This window comes from Trichechus manatus, unplaced genomic scaffold (assembly GCF_000243295.1).
Source record: "Trichechus manatus latirostris isolate Lorelei unplaced genomic scaffold, TriManLat1.0 scaffold00042, whole genome shotgun sequence".
Taxonomy (NCBI): Eukaryota; Metazoa; Chordata; class Mammalia; order Sirenia; family Trichechidae; genus Trichechus; species Trichechus manatus.
The window spans coordinates 8,302,991-8,325,512 of NW_004443978.1; the positions used below are offsets into that span (position 1 = coordinate 8,302,991).

The 22,522-nt window shown below is 42.4% G+C and overlaps 1 protein-coding gene across 1 annotated transcript in view; it reads right to left on the bottom strand.

The window, feature by feature from the left end:
- The window catches only part of SLC24A3 (solute carrier family 24 member 3), a 658,266-nt gene that overhangs the window by 27,720 nt on the left and 608,024 nt on the right, over window positions 1–22,522 (bottom strand). Inside the window, exons 10-13 of the mRNA XM_004376430.2 lie at window positions 21,460–21,593; window positions 19,465–19,625; window positions 18,465–18,735; window positions 602–768 (exon numbers count right to left, since the gene is read on the bottom strand). Of these exons, the coding sequence (XP_004376487.2) occupies window positions 602–768; window positions 18,465–18,735; window positions 19,465–19,625; window positions 21,460–21,593 (733 nt within the window). The remainder of the gene's footprint in view (window positions 1–601; window positions 769–18,464; window positions 18,736–19,464; window positions 19,626–21,459; window positions 21,594–22,522) is intronic.

Genomic DNA, 22,522 nt, shown 5'->3' on the forward strand with positions numbered 1-22,522 from the left:
TCCAGTGAAACCTGTCCACTACGAGTGACCCTGTTGGTATTTGCAATACCAGCGGCATAGCTTCCAGCATCACAGCAACACATAAACCATCACAGTATGACAAACTGACAGACGGTGGGAGTAGGTGGCGTGTATTTCCCTCATTGCACTGATGTTGGACTTGGCCACTGGAATGTGAGTGTCAGCTCCAAGCCATGGTCCTAAGAGACACCCTGTGTTTACACTTGCCCTCTTGCATGCCAGTAGTCAACCATAAGAAGAGCATTCCCTAACAGCCGCTGGTCCAAGGAAAGTGAGCAAACCCACGGAGCAGACCTGAACCCAACCTGCTGCCTGACTCAAACTTGACCAGCTGTAGCTCAAAGCAGAGCTGTTTGGCAGCCCCAGCTAAGAGTACTCAAACCCCAGTCAAGCTGGAGGCCTGTGAGCCGGGGGATGAATGCTGTGGTTCTAGACCACCGAGGTGAGGGCTGGTTTGTTACGCAGCACAGCTGACTGATGTAGTTAACTGGCTGAAATCCCAACTCCGCTTGCCCTTTAGTGAAGTGCGTTTTCTCTCTAAAGAGATCTAGCAGGGCCATGGGGGCGTCGACACACTCACCATCCACACCATCATGTAGGAGAAGGCTGCGATCCACAGCGTGGAGGAAGCGAAGGTCACCATAAACCATTTCTCCCAGCGGGGCTTGTTGCAGTTGGGGACAGTGAAGTATAAGACAAAACTCAGGGGCCAGGTGAATGCCCATTTCACTGTTTCCAGTTTACCAGCTGGAAAAATAAAAAAAGGCAAAAAAATCAGCATCAGGTCTCTGCTCCAGCAGTCCTCAGCATGGTTTCCCCACAGACACTCACATCCTAATTGATGGCCCCTGCACTACACCTTATTATACTGCTCTTTCCCTAAGACACTCAAACGCCTTCCCACCGCCAACAGAACATGACATAAAAAAACAAGTGGAATTAAAAAAAAAAATCCATTGCCCATCTGCTATTATACCTCCAAAATGAATACATAATTCACGCTGAGTAAGGGGGACAGCAATGGGATCAGATGGTAAAAGATGAGGAAAACAAATACTCAGGACACAAGCAGGGGTGCAGTGTGTGTGTGTGTGTGTGTGCGTGTGTGTGTGTGCAGTGTGTGTGTACAGGGTGTGTGTATACAGTGTGTGTACAGTGTGCAGTGTGTGTGTGCAGTGTGTCTGTGTATGTAAACCACCCATGTGCGTCTGAGTTCCACGTGGATAGGTAAGGAAAGCTTCCAGATTACGTGTGGTCGGTGGACATCAGCGGACACATCGCCATCTAGTGGAACTGCTCAGAATTATATGTGTAAAAACCAAAAACCAAACCCTTGCCCAGGAGTCAACTCTGACTCACGACGACTCCGTAAGACAGTGTAGAACTACCCCATAGGGTTTTCTCAGCTGTATTCTTTATGGAGGCAGATCACCAGGCCTTTCTTCTGCAGCCCTGCTGGGTAGGTTCGAACTGACAACCTTTAGGTTACCTCACTGAAATATTAAGAGATTACTTGAAGGCTCTCAAGGTTGTCAACATGCAGAGTGTGTGTCTCCCAAGGCGTTATGGATTTGTATATTAATAATTTCTTTGATTGCTTGACAGCTCGCTAACTCCCTGCTTCCACAGACAGGATGACGGATCTGTCCCTGCCGACCACATCAGCATCTTCCGCACTGCATGAGTAGTTTGTCTATCAGAGAAGCCAAGGGCGCTTTTCTCAGCGAACACATTGCTCCTTGTCTCCTCAGATTGTGTATGCATATTTATTTTCCTTTGGTCATTATTACCACTCTGCTTAAGTGCTGACTCACCTCTGGAAAGAAATATGCAGACACGTATCTACTTCCCACCTCAGCTGGAATACAGAGCATGGCATCCCCCAGCAAGGTCCTGGTGCCCACTTCCTATCAGACTCCCACCCTATCAACACAGAGTAGCTTTTCCTGTTCTTGAATTTCAAATAAATGAAGCAAAATAGGATGTATTTTTGTGTCTACCTTCTTTCATTCATTGTAGCATTTTTTGAGATTCATTCACATATTAGTGAATTGATGTGTAGTATTCCATTGTACGAATATACCACAATTTTCTTTTCCAGTCTCCTGTGTATGGGCATTTGGGTTGTGGCCAGTTTTAGAAGATTGTGACTGAAGTGACCGTGAACATTCTTGTACAGGTCTTTTTGTGGGTATGTTTTCAGTTCTCTTGGGAAAGAGAAACTGCACCCAGGAGTAGAACTGCTGAGTCATAGGTTGGGTGTCTGTTTAACTTCATAAGAAACTGCCAGTCTTGCAACATGGTCGTACGTATCATTTTATAGTCCCACCAGAGTTAGGGAGAGTTTTTCAATTATAACACTTTGAACGATTTTATTAATGTTTAGTAACATTTATTTCCTATGTTCATACCAGTATCTAGTACTTATTTCATGTATTTCTTACAGTAGCCAGTCTCCAAATAGTTTCTTAAAGCTGCATTAGAAAAGTTACATAAAACCATTTCTGCACCCCTTGCTCTTCCCTGGACCACCAAGACGGTGTAGTTTCTGCGGTTGGGGTGGGGCTTTTTCCTCAGGCAGAGCTGGGGGCAGGTCTGTGACTTATGAGTCTGCTATCCAAATTCCCTAAGATTCAGTTTCCTCATCTGCAAAATGTGGATACAGTAGCACCAAGTTCACAGAGTTACTGGGAGAAATAAATGAGATTATATTAGGACAGGAAACCCTGGTGGCACAGTGGCTAAGAGCTCAGGCTGCTAACCAAAAGGCTGGCAGTTTAAATCCACCAGGCACTCCTTGGAAACTCTACGGGGCAGTTCTACCCTGCCCTATAGGGTCGCTATGAGTCGGAATCGACTTGATGGCAACGGGGTTTTTTATATTAGGACAGGGAGAGGGAGTGAAATAATATAAGCTCCAAAGTTGCTCGAGTAAAATAAATCTGAGTCATTCTTGATTCTTCTTCCCTTTCTTTCATCCCCAACATCCACCCCTGGTCATCTGCCAAGTGCATTCTCCATCTATTTGCATGTCAACATCCCCACAGCTTCCACCTAGCCAGACGGCCCCATCTGTGACCTGGCTGAGGACCTGGCTTCCTTGTTGGACTCAAGACTTCCACTCCTGCCCCACTTCCACCCTTTCTCCACCACCAGCTGGACGGACATTCTTGCAAAGCAAATTGGGTAATGTCACTCCCCTGTTTCAAAACCTTCCACTGGCTTCCACTGCCCCTAGAGTAAAGCCAACCCTGCCTGTCGTGGCCTACAGGACCCTCCTGATTTGGCCCCCACCTCTCTCCCCACTCACCACACTCCGGTAGCCTCAGCCTTCATTTCTGCTCTGCCATGTAGGCCACCTCAATGCTCAAATGTCGCCTGACCCCTCAGGTCGCCCAAGCTAAACAAGACCCCCACCTACCCCCCTCGCTTCTGTTTAACTTCAGGGCAAATTTTTCCTGTGTGAAATTATTAGGTTTATTTCTTTCCTCATTTATTTTTGATCTTCCCCAAACTAGAATAGAAACTCTCCAAGGACAGAAGACTCTAGCTTGCTTACATTTCACTTTTTTTTTTTTTTTTTTGCAGTTTTCTGCAGGTTTACTTTTTTTCTCGTGCCTTATGAGTTGGGATTGATGTCCCCCGAGATCATGGTCCCTAGCCCTCAGCCCCAGTAATTCGGTCCCTCAAGGTGTTTGGATGTATCTAGGAAGCTTCTATGACTTTGCCTTGGTCAAGTTGTGCTGACTTCCCCTATACTGTGTATTCTTTCCCTTCACCAAAGTTAACACTTGTCTACTATCTAGTTAGTGATTTCCCTTCCTCACCCCTCCCCTCCCTTGTAACCATCACAGATTGTTTTTTTCTGTGTGTAAACCTTCCCATGAGTTTTTATAGTAGTAGTCTCATACAATATTTATCCTTTTGTGATTGACTTATTTCACACAGCATAATGCCCTGCAGATTCATCCACGCTATGAGATGTTTCACAGATTCATCATGGTTCTTTATCGTTGCATAGTATTCCACTGTGTGTATGTACCATACATTTGTTTATCCATTCATCTGTCAATGGGCACTTAGGTTGTTTCCATCTTTTTGCTATTGTGAATAATGCTGCAATGAACATGGGTGTACGTGTCTATTCATGTGATGCTTTTATTTCTCAGGGATATATTCTTAGAAGCTGGACTGCTGGATCCTATGGTATTTCTATTTCTAGCTTTTTAAGGAGGAGCCATATAATTTTCCGTAGTGGTGATATCATTTTACATTCCCACGAGCAAAGCAGAAGAGTTCCAGTGTCCCCACAACTTCTCCAATATTTGTTATTTTCTGTTTTTTTGATTAGTGCCAGTAATGCTGGAATGAGGTGGTATCTCAGTATAGTTTTGATTTGCATTTCTCTAATAACTAATGATTGAGAGCATTTCCTTCTATGTCTGTTAGCTGCCTGAATGTCTTCTTTGGTGAAGTGTCTGTTCATATCCTTTGCCCATTTTTTAATTGGATTATTTGTCTTTTTGTTGTTGAGGTGTTGAAGTATTTTATAGATTTTAGAGATTAGACTCTTGTTGGATATGTCATAGCCAAAAGAAATTTTTTTCCCAGTCTGTAGGTTCTCTTTTTACTCTTTTGGTGAAGTCTCTTGATGAGCTTAAATGTTTAATTTTCAGGAGCAACCAGTTATCTAGTATCTAGTTTATCTTCTGGTGTTCGCATTGGAGCCCTGGTGGCGCAGCGGTTAAGCATTCGACTACTAACCGAAAGGTTAGGAGTTTAGAATCCATAATCCGCCACCTATGGGGCAGTTCTACTCTGTCCTATAGGGTCGCTATGGGTTGGAATCAATTTGATGGCAATGGGTTGGTTTGTGCATTGTTAGTTATGATTTGTACTGTATTTATGCCATGTATTAGGGCACCTGGCATTATCCCTATCTTTTCTTCTATGATCTTTATTGTTTTAAGTTTTATATTTAGATCTTTGATCCGTTTATTTTGTATATGGTGTGAAGCATGGGTCCTGTTTCATTTTTTTACAGATGGAAATCCAGTTTTGCCAACACCATTTGTTAAAGACTCTTTTTTCCCATTTAATGGACTTTGGTCCTTTGTCAAAGATCAGCTGACCATAGGTGGCTGGATCTATGTTCTCAATTCTGTTCCATTGGTCTGTGTGTTGGTTGTTGTACCACTACCAGGCTGTTTTGACTACCATGGCTATATAGTAGGTTCTGTGATGAGGTAGTGTGAGGTCTCCTACTTTGTTCTTTTTCTTCAAGGATGCTTTGCTTAGCCGGGGCTTCTTTCCTTTCCATATTTAGTTGGTGAGTAGTTTTCCATCTTGTTAAAGAACGGTGTTGGTGTTTGGATTGGCTTTACATTGTATCTGTAGACTGCTTTGGGTAAAGTTGACATTTTCACAATGTTGAGTCTTCCTATTCACGATATGTTTTTCCATTTATGTAGGTCTCTTTTGGTTTGCTGCAATAGTGTTTCGTAGTTTTCTTTGTATAACTCTTTTACGTCCCTGGTTGGATTATTGATTCATTCTTTGATTTATTCTATTACCCAGTGGTTTTTAAGCAAGGTGTTATTCTGTTTCCATGTATTTGATTTTTTTCCTTGCTCTCCTGTTATCAATTTCTACTTTTATGTCATTGTAATCAGAAAGAATACTTTGTATTATTTTCATGTTTTGGATTTTGTTGAGGGTTGCTTTGTGGCCTAAAATGTGGTCTATTCTGGAGAATGTTCCATGTGTATTGCAAAAGAATGTGTACTTTTCTGCTGTTGAGTGGAGTGTTTTATGTATGTCTATCAGGTCTTGTTGGTTGGTTGTGGCCTTTAGATCTTCTGCATCTTTGTTGAGTTTCTTTCTAGTTGTTCTGTCCTTTACCGAGTGGTGTGCTGAAGTCTCCTACTATCACTGTGGAACTGTCTACTTCTCTTTTCAGTGCTGTCAGAGTTTTGTTTTATGTATTTTGGAGCCCTGTCAGGTGTGTAGATATTTATTACAGTTATGTCTTCTTGGTGGGTTGTCCCGTTAATCATTATGTGTCCTTCCATGTCTTTTATGGTGGATTTTGTCTTCTAGTCTATTTTATCTGAGATTAGTACTGCCACTGCTGCTCTTTTTTTGGTTATTGTTTGCTTGATGTATATTTGTTTCTATTTTTTGATTTTTAATATATTTATGTTTTTGTGTCTAAGATGTGTCTCTTGTAGACAGCATATTGATGGTATGTCCTTTTTTATCCATTCTGTCACTCTCTGTCTCTTTACAGGTGCACTTAAGCCATTTACATTCAGTGTGATTATCGACAGGTACAAGTTTACTGCTGTCATACTGTTGTGCTTTTTTTTTTTTGTGGTGGTGATGTTTTCTTGGTTCCTCTTAATTTCCTGTGCTGTGCTTTGTTTGTGGATTTTCTTTTCATTTCTTCTGTTATTATAGATTTTGTGTTTACAGAGTTTTTATGTTTTTCTTCTTTTTTATTTTGATGAGTAGGTTTGTTAACTTTTTGTCTGGTTACCTTGAAATTTACCCTTATCTTCCTAAGTCTGAACAAGTCTTTTATTACTTGATATTACCCTGACTTCCTCACCATTTGAAAGTTTTATATCTACACATTTATTCCTCCTTTTATTATTTTGATGTTGTCATCATTTACAGACGGATGTCTTCATTTTCCTGTTTTAAGTCTTTTAGTTTTATTATTGAGAGTTCTTTATTTACATTGGTATCTGGCTGATGTGGTCCTGTGTCCTAGACTCTGACTGATGTCTGATGTTGTTGGTTCTCTAACCGAAGGACTCCCTTTAATATTTCTTGTAAGTTTGGTTTGGTTTTAAAAATTCCCTTAATTTCTGTTTATCTGAAAATGTCCTAATTTGGTCACTGTATTTGAGACAGAGTTTTACAGGATATATTATCCTTGGTTGGCAGTTTTTTCTTTCAAGGTTTTATGTATGTCACCCCATTACCTTCTTGCCTGCATAGTTTCTGCCGAGTAATCAAAGTTTAGTCTTATTGTTTCCCCTTTGTAAGTGACTTCTCTTTTTTCTCAAGCTGCTCTCAGGATTGTTTCTCTGTTGCTGGTTTTGCCAGTATGATTATGATATGCCTTGGTGACTTTCTTTTGGGGTCTATCCTATATGGGGTTTGTTCAGCTTCTTGGATGGTCAGCTTTTCAACTTTCATGGTATTTGAAAAGTTTTCTGGCAGCAAATCTTCAACAATCTTCTCTGTGTTTTTCATTTTCTCCCCCTGTTCTGGAACTTCGATCATGTACAAATTTTTGCTCTTAATTATGTCCCACATAATTCTTAGGTTTTCTTCATTCTTTTCTTTGATTTTTCCTCAAAGTGGTGTCCACGGATTTGTCTTCAGTCTCACCGATTCTGGCATCCATTGTTTTTAATTTACTCTTAAAACATTGTATGGAGTTGTCAATTTCTGAAATTTTGTTGTTTATCTTTTGGATTTCTAGTTGCTGTTTTTGTATGATTTCTAATTATTTATTTTGATGTCATGTTCTTGTATTATTTTCTTGAATTCTTCTATTGCTTCATTGTGTCTTCCTTGATTTTGGCTATATTTTTGCTGGTTTTGTCTGTGCTTTCCATGATTTTGTTTATTTTTTCCTTGGTTTTGTCTGTGTTTTCTTTCATCTCTTTGCTAATATCTTGGAGAGCACTAACTATTAGTCTTTTGAATTCCATATCAGGCAGTCCCAATGCCACCAGAAAGGTTATCTGATTCTTTATTTTGGTTACTTGTGGGAGCCATTTTGTCCTGCTTTTTTATATGTTTTGATATTGTCTGCTGTTTCTGAAACATTAAGGTATTATTTTCTTCTATTGATTGTATGTTCGTTTGTTTCTTCCTGCTCCTTTGTTTTGATATGTCAGGCCAGCTGGCCAGTTGTGCTTTGCTGCTTGCTTGTCTATGGGCACGTGATAGCCCTCATCATGTTATGTGGGCCAGGCAGCAGCAGGCAGGAAGAGCCCACTTCTCTGTACACTGGTTTGGTGAGGTGGCTGTGTGTGACCTGGGTGGGCGCTGTCTGCCGTTTGATGTTGGTCCAATGGTGTGGCAGTGTTCAAAGCTTTCCAGATAGGCGGGGGTGTCTGATGGGGAGTGGTATGGGTTTACTTCCCATTGTTCAGCAGATGGTCAAGTGGTGGGAGGGGAGGGGCAGTGTGGGTCTAGTGCCTCAGGTGGCCCTGACTGTTGGTGGTACTCTAGCTGCGGTAATGTCTCAGGGGCTCGTGGGAAGTGGGGAGGTAGTGTATGGTGCTAGGTGGGAGGGAGAAAGAAAAAGAAGAAAGAGAAGAAAAAAATGGCAATGCAGTTGGTGCTGACGAGTAGGGGTGGGGGCCGGTGGGGAGGTGAGGTAGTGTACTGGGCTAGGTGGGAGGGAGAAAGAATAGACAAGAAAAGAAAAGGTGCAGCTGGAGCTGGTGGATGGTGGGCCAGCGGCACTCTAGCTGTGTCGGTGCTGGGAGGCCGGCTAGAAGGGTGGGAGGTGGCATATGGGGCTAGGAGGGAGGTAGAAAGAAAAGGAAGAAAAAAAAGGTGGCATGGTTGGGCCAGCAAGTGGAGATGGGGAGGAGCCCAGGAAGGGCCAGTGGGAAGGGAGGGGATGTGGCGTATGGATCTAGGTCAGAGGGAGAAAGAAAAGAAGGAAAAGAAAGAAGAAAAAATGGTGCTGCAGATTCGGTAGGTGGGGTTGGGGTGGACCCTGGCCAGCAGTGGGTCAGTAGTGATCCAGCTGTGGTGGAGTGGCAGGGGCCAGCAGGAAGCGGGGGAAGTGATGTACAGAGCTCGACGGGAGGGAGAGAGAAAAAGAAGAAAGAGAGAAAAATGGCTGTGTGCTGGGGGCCGGCGAGTGCGGGTGAGGTGGACCTGGGGGTTGGTGGGGAGGGGAGGTGGTGTATGCTACTAGGTGGGAGGGAGAGTGAAAAGAAAGAAAAAAAAATAGAAAAAGAAAATTAAAAAATTGCTGGGTGGTGGGAGTTGACAGGAATGGGGGCAGGTGGCATACGGAGCTAGGTGGGAGGGAGAAAGAAAGAAAAAAAGGAGAAAAATAGCTACACAGTGGGAGGGACAGGGCGAGCCTGGTGTGTGGGGGAGGGAACTTTTAGTATGGACCCTGGTAGCGGGGGCTGCCGGGATGGGGAGGTTTTTTTGCTTCTACTCAACGGAAGGGTGAGGGGTGGGAAAGTGTGTTTCTCTGGTTTCAGGGTACTCTGTCTCCTGTTGAGAGCTCCGTGAAGTTGCCTTCCCGTACTCCCTGTCTGGGGTCGTTGCTGGCTGTGTTCCAAGATGGCAATGCTGTGCCATGTTACTTGGCAGTGAACCTCCATTCCGTATCTCTCTGTTCTCTGTTTTCTGTCAGTTTCTTCTTCCATTCGGTGTTTGATCTAGTTCTTTATCCCTTAATTTATGCTCAGGTTTCCAGGATTGACAACTCTATCTGTTTTACTTAGTTTTTCGGGTCTTTGCTGCAGGGGGAAGTGATGATGCATCCGTCTAGGTGCCATGTTGGCTCTGCCTCTTCACCATTCTATTTTGAATGCCTCAAATAGTGCAGGGCATATAGTAGATGCTCAATAAATATTAATAATATTAACAGTAATAATGTTACTATGAAAAATATAATCAGATAGACTACAGAAAATAGTTTGTTTTGGAGAAACTAAGGATATCCCACTTACAAGTACAGAATAAAACCAAGAGAAAAAATTATTAAGAAATGGTAACACCAATCCTTCTCAAATTCTTTAAAAAAAACAGAAGAGGAGGAAACACTTCCTAACTCAGTCTATGAGGCCAGAATTACCTGGATACCAAAGCCAGATAAAGACACCACAAAAAAAGAAAGCCTCTGATCAATATCCTTTTTGAATATAGGTGCAAAAATCCTCAACAAAATACTAGCAAACTGAACCCCAAAGCATATTTAAATGATTATATACTTTAATCAAGTGGGGTTTATCCCTGGAATGCAAGGATGATTCAACATAAGAAAAGCAATCAGCATATTAATACAATGAACTGTATAATCATCTTTATTGATAGACAAAAGACATTTGACAAAACCAACATCCTTCATGATAAAAAGACTCAGCACACTAGGAATAGAAGGAAAATTCCTCAACATAATTAAAAACATTTATGAGAAAGCTACAGGTGACATCAGACTCAATGGAGAAAGACTAAACCTCTCCCTCAAGACCAGGAACTACTGCTATTCAACACTGTAACTTCTAGCCAGAGCGATTAGACAAGAGAAGGGAATAAAAGGCATCCAAACCAGAAAGGAAGAAGTAAAACTATCTCTATTCAAAGATAACATGGTCTTATATATAGACAATCCCAAAGAATCCACAGGAAAGCTACTAGAGTTAATAAAGGAATTCAGCAAAGTTGCAAGGTATGATATAACGTACAAAATTTTGTTGTGTTTGTATACACCAGCAATGAACAATTTGAAAAGGAAATCAAGAAAACAATGCAATTTACAATAATATCTAAAGAGTAAAATACTTAGGAATAAATTTAACCAAGGAGGGGAAAGCCTTGTACAATAAAAACTATATTACTGAAAGAAATGGAAGAAGACCTAAATAAGTGGAAGATATCCTATGTTCATGGATTGGAAGACTTAAGATGTCAATACTACTCAAAAACAATCTATAAATTCAATGTAATCCCTATCAAAATTCCAATAGTGTTTCTTCAAGAAATGGAAGAGCCAGTTTTCTAATTCATATAGAATTGCAAGAGGTCCCAAATAGCCAAAATGATCTTGAAAAAGAACAAAGTAGGAGGACTTACACTTCCAAATTTCAAAACGCACAGTAAAATTGCAGTAATAAAAACACTGGTATAAGGATAGACATACAGACCAATGGAACAGAACTGGGAGTCCAGAAATAATCCCACACATCTATGACCACCTGATTTTCAACAATGGTGCCAAGGACATTTAATGGGTAAGAACAGTCTCTTCAACAAATGGTGCCAGGACAAGTAGTAATTCATACGCAAAAGAATGAAGTTGGACCCTCCTCACACCATCTATGAAAATTAACTCAAAATGGCTCAATAACCTAAACATAAGAACTAAAACCATAAAATTCTTATAAGAAAACATAGGGATAAAGCTTTAAGACCTTGTTTTCGACAATGAATTATTAGATATGACACCAAAAGCACAAGTGACAAAAGACAAAATAGATTAATTGCATCTCATCAAAATTTAAAAAATTTGTCCATCCAAGGACTTTATCAACAGTGTGAAGAGACAACCTACATGTTGGCAGAAAATATTTGGTAATCATGTATTTGGTAAGGGCTTAATACCAGAATATATAAAGAACTCCTACAATTCAGTAACAACAACAAAAACAACCCAATTTAAAAAATAGGCAAAGAACTGGAATAGACATTTCTCCAAAGAAGATACACAAATAGCTAATAAAGTGCATGAATAGGTGCTCAACATATTACTCTTAGGGAAATGCAAATTAAATCCACAATGAGATGCTACTTCACGCCTACTAAGATGGCAATTACCAGAAAAACAGGAAATAACAGGTGTTAGTGAGGATGTGGAAAAGTTGGAAGCCTAGTGCATTGCTGGTGGAATGAAAAGTGGTGGAAAATAGGCTGGTGTTTCCTCAAAACATTAAACATAGAATTACCATATGATCCAGTAATTCCACTCCTAAGTGTGTACCTAGAAGGCTTGAAAGCAGGGACTCAAACAGATACTTGTGCACCAATGTTCATTGCAGCATTATTCACAATAGCCAAAAGGAAGAAATCACCCGTGTCCATCAACAAATAATGGATAAACAAAATGTGGTATATCTATACAATGGAAAATTATTCAGCCATAAAGAAAACTGAAGTTTTGATACATGCTACAATACGGATGGACTTTGAAAACATTATGCTGAGTACAAATACGATCTGATTCCACTTATGTGAACTATCCAGAATAGGCAAATGCATAGAGACAGAAGTACGTTAGTGGTTAATGGGAAGGTTGTGGGGAGTTATTGCTTAAAAAGTGCTGAGTTTATGTTTGGGACGATGAAAAACTTTTGGAAGCAGTGGTGACGGTTTCACAACATGGTAAATGTAACTAATGTCACTGAACTGTACACTTAAAAATGGTTAAAATGGCAAGCTTTTTGTTATATATATTTTATCATAATAAAATTTTAAAAAAGGAAATGGGAAGTATTTTCTCATTAGCTGCTATGCATCCTTTTAGCTTTAAGATTTAGAGATGGTCAAGTAAATGATAAGAACATCCAGACTGTGTCTGGCTGGATTACAAAGCAAGAAAACTGTCTCAGAGTTGCTTGTGAGGAACTTTCAAATGTGCAGAATCCAGAGTATGGCCAGATCTTTGGATCTCAAATGCTGTCTGGAATTCCTAAGTCCTGGAAATGGTGATAAGGACTTTATCCATCTAGGGCTCTCGAAAGCCTCTCCCTCGCAGGGAGAAGGAGACTTGGTTTGGTGTAAAATACACACTCAAGCAAAGGTTACAAAGAAATATGAATGGGAAACGTGAATGGGAAAAGACCTCAATTTGGCTCTTTTTCATTCTTCACAAAACAAGGAAGAGAAGAAAATAAAGTCAGAACTCATGACTGCAAGTGCTTTGCACATGATATTGATACCATAAAGTTGCAGGCAGTACAAGTCAGCATCAATGTGTTTTGGAGTTTTTTTCTTCAGCTGCGTTAAAAAATTCTGACTTGACACCAGGAGGGCATTATATCTGGAAAACACAGTTTTCTTTATTTTTAAGCATGACATAGATGCTTTTTTAAAGTTATCGCTCCATTATGGCAACAACCACCTTAAAAGCAGAAATTCACAGAGTACTATCTGAAAGGTACCTTTAACTGCAACATAACAAATATAACTCCTTCAGCAACCAAGTGATACAGAATGTGCTTTTTAAACGGTTTTTGAGGAGCAAGATAAGTCAGATAAGGATGCCACACATTACAAAACAGACAAACCAAACCAAACCCATTGCCATCGAGTTGATTCCGACTCATGGCGAACCCATATGTTACAGAACAGAACCGCTTCATAGGGTTTTCTTGGCTGTAATCTTTACAGAAGCAGATCGCCAGGCCTTTCTTCTGCAGTGCTGTTAGGTGGGTTTGAACTGCCAACATTTAGGTTAGTAGTCCAGCATAAACTGTTTGTGCCACCCAGGCACACATTGTAGTTAAATTTCCATAAAATTTTTCAATGGCTGATATATATGATATTTTTATATATTTGTAATACATATATTGTATATGCATATATGTGTGTGGACAAACATATGGATATAAGAATATATGTATGTGTGCATACAGGTATAGTGTTCACATATATCATTAATATATGTGTATATGTTTATGTATATGTTGTATACACGTGTTGTATACATATATAACATATACATAGATACTAACATACCTGTATTTATATGTGCATATATTTATAGGTTATATACATGTAATATGCATAAATAGTTAACATGCTCAGCTGCTAACCAAAGGTTGTAGGTTCAAGTCCACCCAGAGGCACCTCAGAAGAAAGGCCTGGCAATCAGTCATTGGAAACCCTATGGAGCACAGTTCAACTTTGACACACATAAATTGGAGTTGACTTGATGGTTACTGGTTATCTCATATATATATATATATATATATATATATATATATGTACAAAATTTTTTCATACGCTCATTGGAAACCCTATGGGGCAGTTCTACTCTGTCCTATAGGGTCGCTATGAGTCAAAATCAACTCAATGGCAACGGGTTTAGTTTCTTTTTGGTATATAATTATTTATGTGCTAATTATACTCACTACAGCCAAGTAGTCCTGGAGAGAAGAAAGCCCTGCAGATGGGTGACAGAAATAGAGAGCTTGCACCCTTAAAGGATTACTATGAGGGAAAGATATCTGTTGATCTTTTCAAGCCAAAGCAACTTAGCTCAGAGGATCCCAATGCAGGGCTCCTAGGACTGAATCCCCCCAGCTTCAGTGCCCTCTGCTGGCCTGAGTGGGGCACTCTGGCCTGCTGACCCCTGAAACATGGCCTGCCTGCCTTGAAATGGGTGCTCCTGAGCCCAGGAGTACAGTCTCTTAGTGGCTGGTGGAGGTGAAGAGCGGGTCATAAGTGGACAAGCCCATTCTCCTCTTCAGAGGCTGAACTTGACTCCAAATTAAGCTCCTAAGATCCCTGTGTGCAGTACAGTCAATTACTTAATATGACCCTTCTAGCCATAGCCCTTGTGACTCTCACAAAATGACTGGGTGGGAATATGCGAATAAGGTGCCTGTGGCCCACCAAGGGGATTGGACGGCCTGCTAATAATGTAAATAAGGTGCATGGGACGCTTACAGGGGTGGAACCCGCAAATAAGGTATATGGAACCCTAACAAGAGGATTGGTCAGTTTTGCCCTCCTGCTAGGCTTAAAGGGAGTCAATCCCAGAAGTGAAAATGCGGACCTCACTACCATAAAGAAACAAGCGCCGGGAATGGAATGTGTCCTTTGAACTGGGGTCCCTGTGCTGAGAACCTCCTAGACCCAGGAGACAGAGAACTGTAACACCAGAGACAGTGAAAGATGGTGAGAAGTAGCGGCAGAGAAACAGCAGCCGCAGAACCAGGAGACCAGCATGAGATGGTGCGGTGTCTTCCCAGTCCATGGAGCAAGGCTACAGTGGGCATGCTGACCTGTGGAGCAAGAGAGAGCTGAGAGCCTTCAGGAAGGAGGCCTCCTGGTAGAGTGGAGTACCCCCGGGCACCTGTTGGTGGAGCTAAAGAGCTTTGTAACACTTGCTCAAGCAGGGCAGAGGTCAGGCCTGAGAGGGGCCAAGGGCAGAGGGCCGAGAGAAGCTTGTCCTGAGGGAGTCCAGAGGAGTCTGTCCTGAGGGGGCCGAGATGAGCCCTGCATGGCCGAGAGGAGCTGAGAGAGCTATCCTGCACTGAAGGGAGACTGCCTACTTGCTTCCTGATCCTGATCCTGAGTTTGTAGCCTATTGATCCTGATCCCAAGTTGTAACTAGTTACTTTCCTAACAAACCTCATAACTGTGAGTATAGCCTCTGAGTTCTGTGTGGCCATTGCAATGAATCATCAAACCCAGCAGAGAAGTAGAGAGTGCTGTGGAAGGGACGGCTGGCGTCAGAATCCATAAAAGAGCTGGAGAGAGGAGATATGTCTGACTTCCACCTCAGAAGAATCAGTGTTGGACTGATCTTGATTCTCATCATCCCCCTTGAAGTTAGACAGGTTCTGACGCTACTACTTGAACTTGACAATGCCAGATACTGTTCACCAAACTAGGATGTAGAACATAAACTTTATGAACTATATTGTGCCAACTGACAGAGTTGTCCCACAAGACTATGGTCCCAATCCTTCAAACCCAGGAATCAGCCTTGGACTGATGTTGCTGATCTTGATTCTTCTCCCCAGCTGTGAAGTTAGACCAAGAGGTCAGACGCCCCCAGGCCATGTTTACATTGTAGTTCTCCAGTCCCTCACTACTCCAAGTGTGGCCCATGGACCAGCAGCATCAGTGTCACCTGGGGGCTTGTTCGGAATGAGTCTCTAGCCCTACCCCAGACTTTCTGAATCAGGACGCCCAGGTGATCTGCATGCATATTCACGTTTGAGAGGGCTATATAGAAGAACTTGGGATTCTACTTCCTGTCTGGAAGCTTGGGGCCCCAAAGGATGGAGGACATCATTTCTCCTCTTGTACCTATGCTTCAGGAAGGAGGCAGAGTGCCTGATGTGGGGCCCCCGAGCCCCAAGTGCAGGATTAAACGGAGGGGTAGGACACCTGCAGCTGTGTCTTCTAATGTACCGAGGAGCCAATAAGATGTGACTGGATGCCCCTGGGTCTCCATTATCGAGCAGCCTAATCACAGAGACACAGGGGTGGAGAGCAGACGTTTCAAGATACCTTGAAAACCCATAGTTATGTCTGAGATTTATCTTATCTAGGACAGAAAAATGGAACAAGCGATCCAAAGGGAACCCTTAGTCCCACTAAGTAATGAGGCTCAGATATGAGATCCAGACTATTTATGTCATCTCACACAGGTATCTTTACACTGTCTACCTAAAGGGATGCCCTTGGGGATTCTGGGCTTCCGTGATGTTAACACATTATATAGCGGCTTACAAAGTCTTCCAGCAGCCTGTTTCTGAAATCAGTGAAAGACCTTCAGCAAAACAAGCATTTCTGGAACTTGGCTATGCCTGTCAACAGGGGCTCTACAAACAAGAATCGTGGGAGGCAGAATTCTAACCCCCTTCCCAAGATTCCATGCTCCAATTCTTGGAACCTGTGAATATGATGAGATATCACTCCCATGAGTGTGTTATATGACAGAGCTGAACTTAAGATAGGGAGATTATCCAAGCAGGCCTGTTCTAACCACATGAGCCCTTAAAAGCAGAAGAAGTCAGAGAAAGATGGCAGAAGGGAAATCCAGAGAAAATAGAAGTGTGGGAAGGACTTGACACGCCATTGCTGGTTTGAAGATGCAGGAGGTCACGTGGCAAGGAATGTGGGTGACCTCTAGGAGGAGTGAGCAGCCCCTGGCTGACAACCAGCAAGGAAACGGGGATCTCAGTCCTACAACCGCAAGGAACTGAATTCTGCCAAGGACCTGAACCAACCTGGAACTGGATTCTTTCCCAGGGCCTCCAGAAAGGAACACAGGCCTGCTGATATCTTGATTTCAGCCTTGTAGACTCTGGGCATCCAGCTACAGCATGCCAGACCTCTGACCTGAACAACTGCGAGCTGTTGTCATAACTTGTTACACAGCATTAGGAAACTATTACAAGGTTTACAAAGGAACAATGGAATGTCTGGTCATTCAACACTCAAAATATTTTTGTTTTGGTTGATAGGGAAGAACACGGCCAAGAACTATATTCAAGGGTGGCAGAATGGATAAAGAGACAGTACACTTTTTTCCATCAAGATAACATATTTACAAGGAATGATTTAAGTCTGGCTGGGGGGTTCTGGAGTTTGGGGTAAAGGAATCTGTGTGGATATTTTCTCATTTGTTTTGGGAAGTACTTGGCAGATGTTGAAGAGCTCTTAAGAGCCTTGAGGGGCAGACGAGCAGTTCTGGTCTGAGTTTTACTTGCTACCACCTGGACAGGCAGAGGAGCTCTGCAGAACACAGAGAGACCTTGCATCCAAAAGAACCCAGGCCCAGACCCTCCACACCTAAATGCCACCATCCAACAGTCTTCCATGTGGATTAAACAGCCCTTCCTCAGATAGTCCCCTTGTAAATTCAAACATCCCAGAGAGGTTGTGTATGCTTAGTCAAATCTCACACACTTGATGGTGGATGTGATTTAGACCAGTCTGCTCTTCCCTGAAATAGCCAGAAGCCTCTGCAGGGTCTAGCAAATAGCAGAATTCTTTGGATTTGGTCCACACATTCTGCTAAGGAGTGGGGTGGGTGACAAGGCTGCTGAGATGGCCAAGTGCAGCAGTCAGGGGGGAAGGAAACCACACTGGTGGTTGGTGTCCTGGAAGTTTAACAGTCATCATGTTCTCCCCCTTCAAGGTACCAGGGAGACTTCACTCAGCCAGCTCTGTTCCTGGGTGGTACAAACGGTTAACATGTTCAGCTGCTAACTGAAGGTTGGAAGTTTGAGTCCACCGACAGGCACCTCAGAAGAAAGTCCTGGTGATCTATTTCCAAAAATCAGTCATTGAAAACCCTGTGAAGCACAGTTCTACTCTGACACACGTGGGGTCACCATGAATTGGAGTCAACTTGAGGGGAACTGGTTTTTAACTGTGATATTTTTTGCCCAAGTTCTCATCTCCTATGGTGCCCATTCTGGGGACAGGAGGTCACAGGAGAAGGAGAGGCTTGAATGGGGGCAAGAGGCAGGAAGTGAGAAGGAGAACAAATGCCAGCTGGGACAGCTACAGGCTTCCCCCGGGGCTGGTCTTACGAGGACAGTTCCCAGGGCCAACTGAAATGGAATGGGTGCATGGGGAAGAACCTCCTCACCCTTGAGCAAACTGCCTTGCTGACAGAGCTTCCTTCTTAGCACCAAAAAATCCCACAGAACAGCTAAGAGAGGACCTTCTTCCACAGAAAGCCAACACATTATACATTTAGTCAAAGATCCCAAATTTCAACCAATGACCATCTGCCACCATTTTGGTCATCTTTGGACCCTCTGCAACAAAGTCCTGCCCACTATAGAAGCTCAATACAAATATCTTTATGCTCATATAGATATTTCTTTGTATTGAATGACAAAAAAACATCAAAGTCAAGTGCACCCATGCAGTAGCTTCAAAAGAGCTCCCAACCTCAGCCCAGACGTAGGACCTCTTACAGGGGGGGTCGAATGGTGTGTATGGCCCTTCGTCATCATCCTCATCTTCCTCTTCCTCCTCATCATTCTCGTTGTTCTCATTGTCCTCGTTCTCATTCTCTGACTCATGTCCAGCCTCGGCTATGACATCGTCCCTGCGGGTCCCGTTCACACTCCTGTCTTGGGCACTACTGGGCCCTGTCCCATTCTCCACAGTGTGCTTGATGGGGATTTTGATGGCCACCTCAGACTCTCCATTGGCATAAGTCCTGCTGTTTATCAGTCTTTGTCTCTGGAAAGAGAAAGGCGTGCTCTTACCTTGGTCAAAGGGATCTCAAAGACTTTAAATACAGAACACGAGATCTTAGGATCTTTCCCAGGCAGCTAACGAGGAAATGCTTCCAGAATACTCTGGAGTCAAGTTTTAAGGGATTCCTCAAAGTAATAACCAATTTAGACAACCTGCTTACAGAAGGAAGGATTAACCTTTTATAACCCACTGGACCCTGAAAATCCCTTTAGAGGAAAATGTCTGGGATGTACACTTGTTTTCCATTGGGGTTCTTGATTCCCTGTACACTGTAGTGGTATCTTTCTTCTCTAGATTATAGGAATCCCTGGTATATATGTGAGAAAACCACACAAAAGTGTTTGGACTAGTGTATCAATAAAGCTGCCACTCCAGAGAAAGGAATACGGGCAAGTCTACATCAGGGGGTTTTATTCAAATGGAAGATGAAAAGGAAAAGGTACATAAAAGGGGGACAGGAGAGTTTTTCTGTACAACTGGGAGCTAGACTGTATCTCTTAGAATGTAGACGGAACATCAAGGACCAGGATATGAAGCTGGCCCAGTGAGCAAAGAGGTTGGGAAATGGCCGAGCATATTATTGTGTGAAACTCTGAGTTAGATGCTTTTGCTTCCAAACCAGGAAACTTTCTGCCCTTCGCGGGGCTCCATCTCCTTCCTCCTGCCCCCAGCCCTGTCCAGTGACAAATGGGCTGTGCTTCCCCCAGGTACCTCGTTGATCAACATGCGGCTGGCCATGGAGAGCCGGGTCTTGGGTGGAAAGTGGCTTGTGATCATGATTCGAAGGCCAGCCTCAGAGAAAGAGAGCTGGTGTGGGTATGCTGACAGCAGCTCATCCACCATGATCACTGACGCTTTGCGGTGGAAATTGGCTGGGAATGAAAGACATGAAATGAAATAAAACAACATGGAGGCCGGGAGCAGGGAAAAGGCATTCATTCACTTTCCTTCCCTTTCTTCATCCGTCCCTCCCATCCTCCCATCTGGCAGTCCACCCACCAACTCATCCATCCGGCAGTCCACCCACCAACCCACCCATCCACCCATCCATCCATCTATCCATTCAGGGAGAGTTGTAGTGAGCAAAATTTGGAGAAGAGTAAAAAATCTCCTTTCCACTGGGTTCATTGATAGCCCTTTTGAAATCACTTGAAACAAGTTAAGCATCATTTACTGACATGGTAAGAGCAGATGATAACATAAGAGAATTCCTCACTGTCCTCAAGGGATTCTTTTCCCACCATGCAGATCTGGGGCACAGAAAAGACCCTCCCATCCCATTAACCTTTAGTAACCCTTTAACGCTTCTATGTCAGCAGTATTTACACTAAGCTGATTTTAGTGCCATGTGGAGGACTTGGCGGGAAGTGTACCCATTCTCCCAGCCCACCAGGTAGGGCTGACAAGGTGTGGGTAAGTGAGCCATCCACATTAGAGACCTGTGGTCCGGAAGACTTGGGTTAAACCCTATGTAGCAATTCGCTGGGTGACCTGAAAGAATGTTTCACAAAGGCCCAAGCCCCCTTTCTGTGAACGAGCAGTATTTGCACATTGTACCCTGGCAGCTGCTACAGCCTTTCCTAGTACTGGCTCCTGTGTTCTAAACCATTAAACCGTGAAATAATCTCCGGAAACACTGAATACTAATATGAGGAAGCTCTTTCTGGTTCCCTAAGCATATTCCTTTTATGGTTATAAGCTACCCAGAAGGGAATAAACTAAATGAAATCCTCATGTGAAATGGCACTAAATCTCTTCAGTCTTTTGTTAAACATGTACATAATTATTAAGAAAAATACATCAAATATTTGATTTTCTATGTTGAGTAATTACCCAGAAATTTCAAAGTGAAAAAAAAAATGAAAATAGCTATATATTTTTTAATTTATTATTATTTTTTTCCTATAAAGAAACCATGTAGATCCAAGAAGAAATAAATCTACACATTTCAAGGAGGAAATTTTAAAAAAATTAAATGAAAACTGGAACATGTTCCAGGCAAATTTAAATGATAATTTTCTATATTCCTCTAAGAAAGAATATTATTTATTAGAAAGCACTATATTATCCCCATTAATAAATCAACTGCTTTATGAGAATCTATTGAATAAAGAAGTGCTTTGGAAAAAAAGATAATTTTCTATCTCATTTTGCAGATCAGAAACTGAGGTAATGTAGTCTGAAAGTGAATTTGTATATAATAATACTGTTATAATAATTATCATTAGTTGAATATTGTGCTAAATAAACTCTTTTACACACATTATCTCCTTTAATCATTACAATGATTCTATGAAGTAGGTAAAATTATCCCCGTTTTGCAGAAGAGAAAACTGAGGCTCAGAGAGGCTATAAGTAACTCGCTTCATGGCCACACAGCCAAATGTGGCAGAACCAATACCTCAAAGCCCATGGTATCCTCCCCTTTACCATCCTGTCCTTATTTCTCTGTATCATCCTCAGCAAATGCACTGCCCAAGAATTTTCATGGGGCTTTCTGAGTCGGCTCATCATCATGTATGAGACTGCCTCATGATGTAGCCAAATGGAGGGTGGAAGACTAGAACCTTCCCTCTCCTAGTTCCCGCTCAGGGCAGGCGGCATCCTCTGAGGTCAGCTGCCATGCCCCGAGCGTGGCTGTGAGAGTGAGCAGATGGGCTCACATTCTAGCACTTCATCCTTGGACACAGGTGTCTCCTTGGTTACCTTTCTTTAGTAGCACCACAGTTGCGTCGCAATTGCTGCTGTCGTCAATTTCAGCATTGTTGGCCAACCCGTTGACCATGTTCCCAGCACCTTTTGTCCTCCTTTCGAAGCACTGATGTATGCAAGCATTATACCTGAGCAAAGCAATAAGTGGAAAGAGTCCATCAGGGGATGATGTTCTTCCATTTCCCAACTCCTGCAGGGAGCTCCCTGAAGCACTCTTAGTCTAGATGGGGCTCCATGGCTCAAGTTATTATTATTGTTATTATTGTGTCAGCCCATTTCCCTCAGAATATACAACTTGTCCCATTTAACAGTTTAAGGATGGTCATTGAAAATAAGTGAAAATAAAATCAACATTATGTAAACAAGTAATGACATACTGCTTTTTTTGCAACTTCTTCAATGTCAGTGGTGGTACCTTTGGGATTGAGGTCCCTTACTCAAAGTCTGAACATGGGAAGGCTTTGGTAAGACTCAGTGTGATGGCCCAGGTATACTTCCTCTGGGCCTTGTCTCCAAGGCCTCTGCTGTCAGGGGCCCGCTGCCTGTGAGAAGGAGAAGGCATTCTTCCATGCCTCTAACCAGTGGCCGTGCCTCATGGTCTACGTGTTACACGTTGGCTGGATGTCTGGGTCTCCGTCTGTCTGTGGTTTCCTGAGGTCACAAGTTGGGAGCCTGTGGGTTGCTGCTACTGTTGTTCCATGATTCCAGGCCTGAAGGTCTCTTGTCTTTATAGTAAACAAATCTGAACTATGATACCCAGAAAGACTGAGTGAAAACATGCCCCAGCTGACTTGCGTTGGAAAAGAAGAAGTTTATACTAGGATAAGTTCCTAGTAAATAATAAATGCAATTTATAGTATTTTATAATATAATTTATAATTTAAAATAAAGTCCTAGGATATAAGAAGAAGAAATTCTTAGGATGTTTTTGGCTGGTAAGCTTCTTGTTCTTTTATCTTTGGTATTAAAAGATATCCACAGAGTAATCCTTGAAATCCCAGAGTAATCGCCTCATATGCATGGGAAAGCTGGACAATGAAAAAGGAAGACCAAAGAA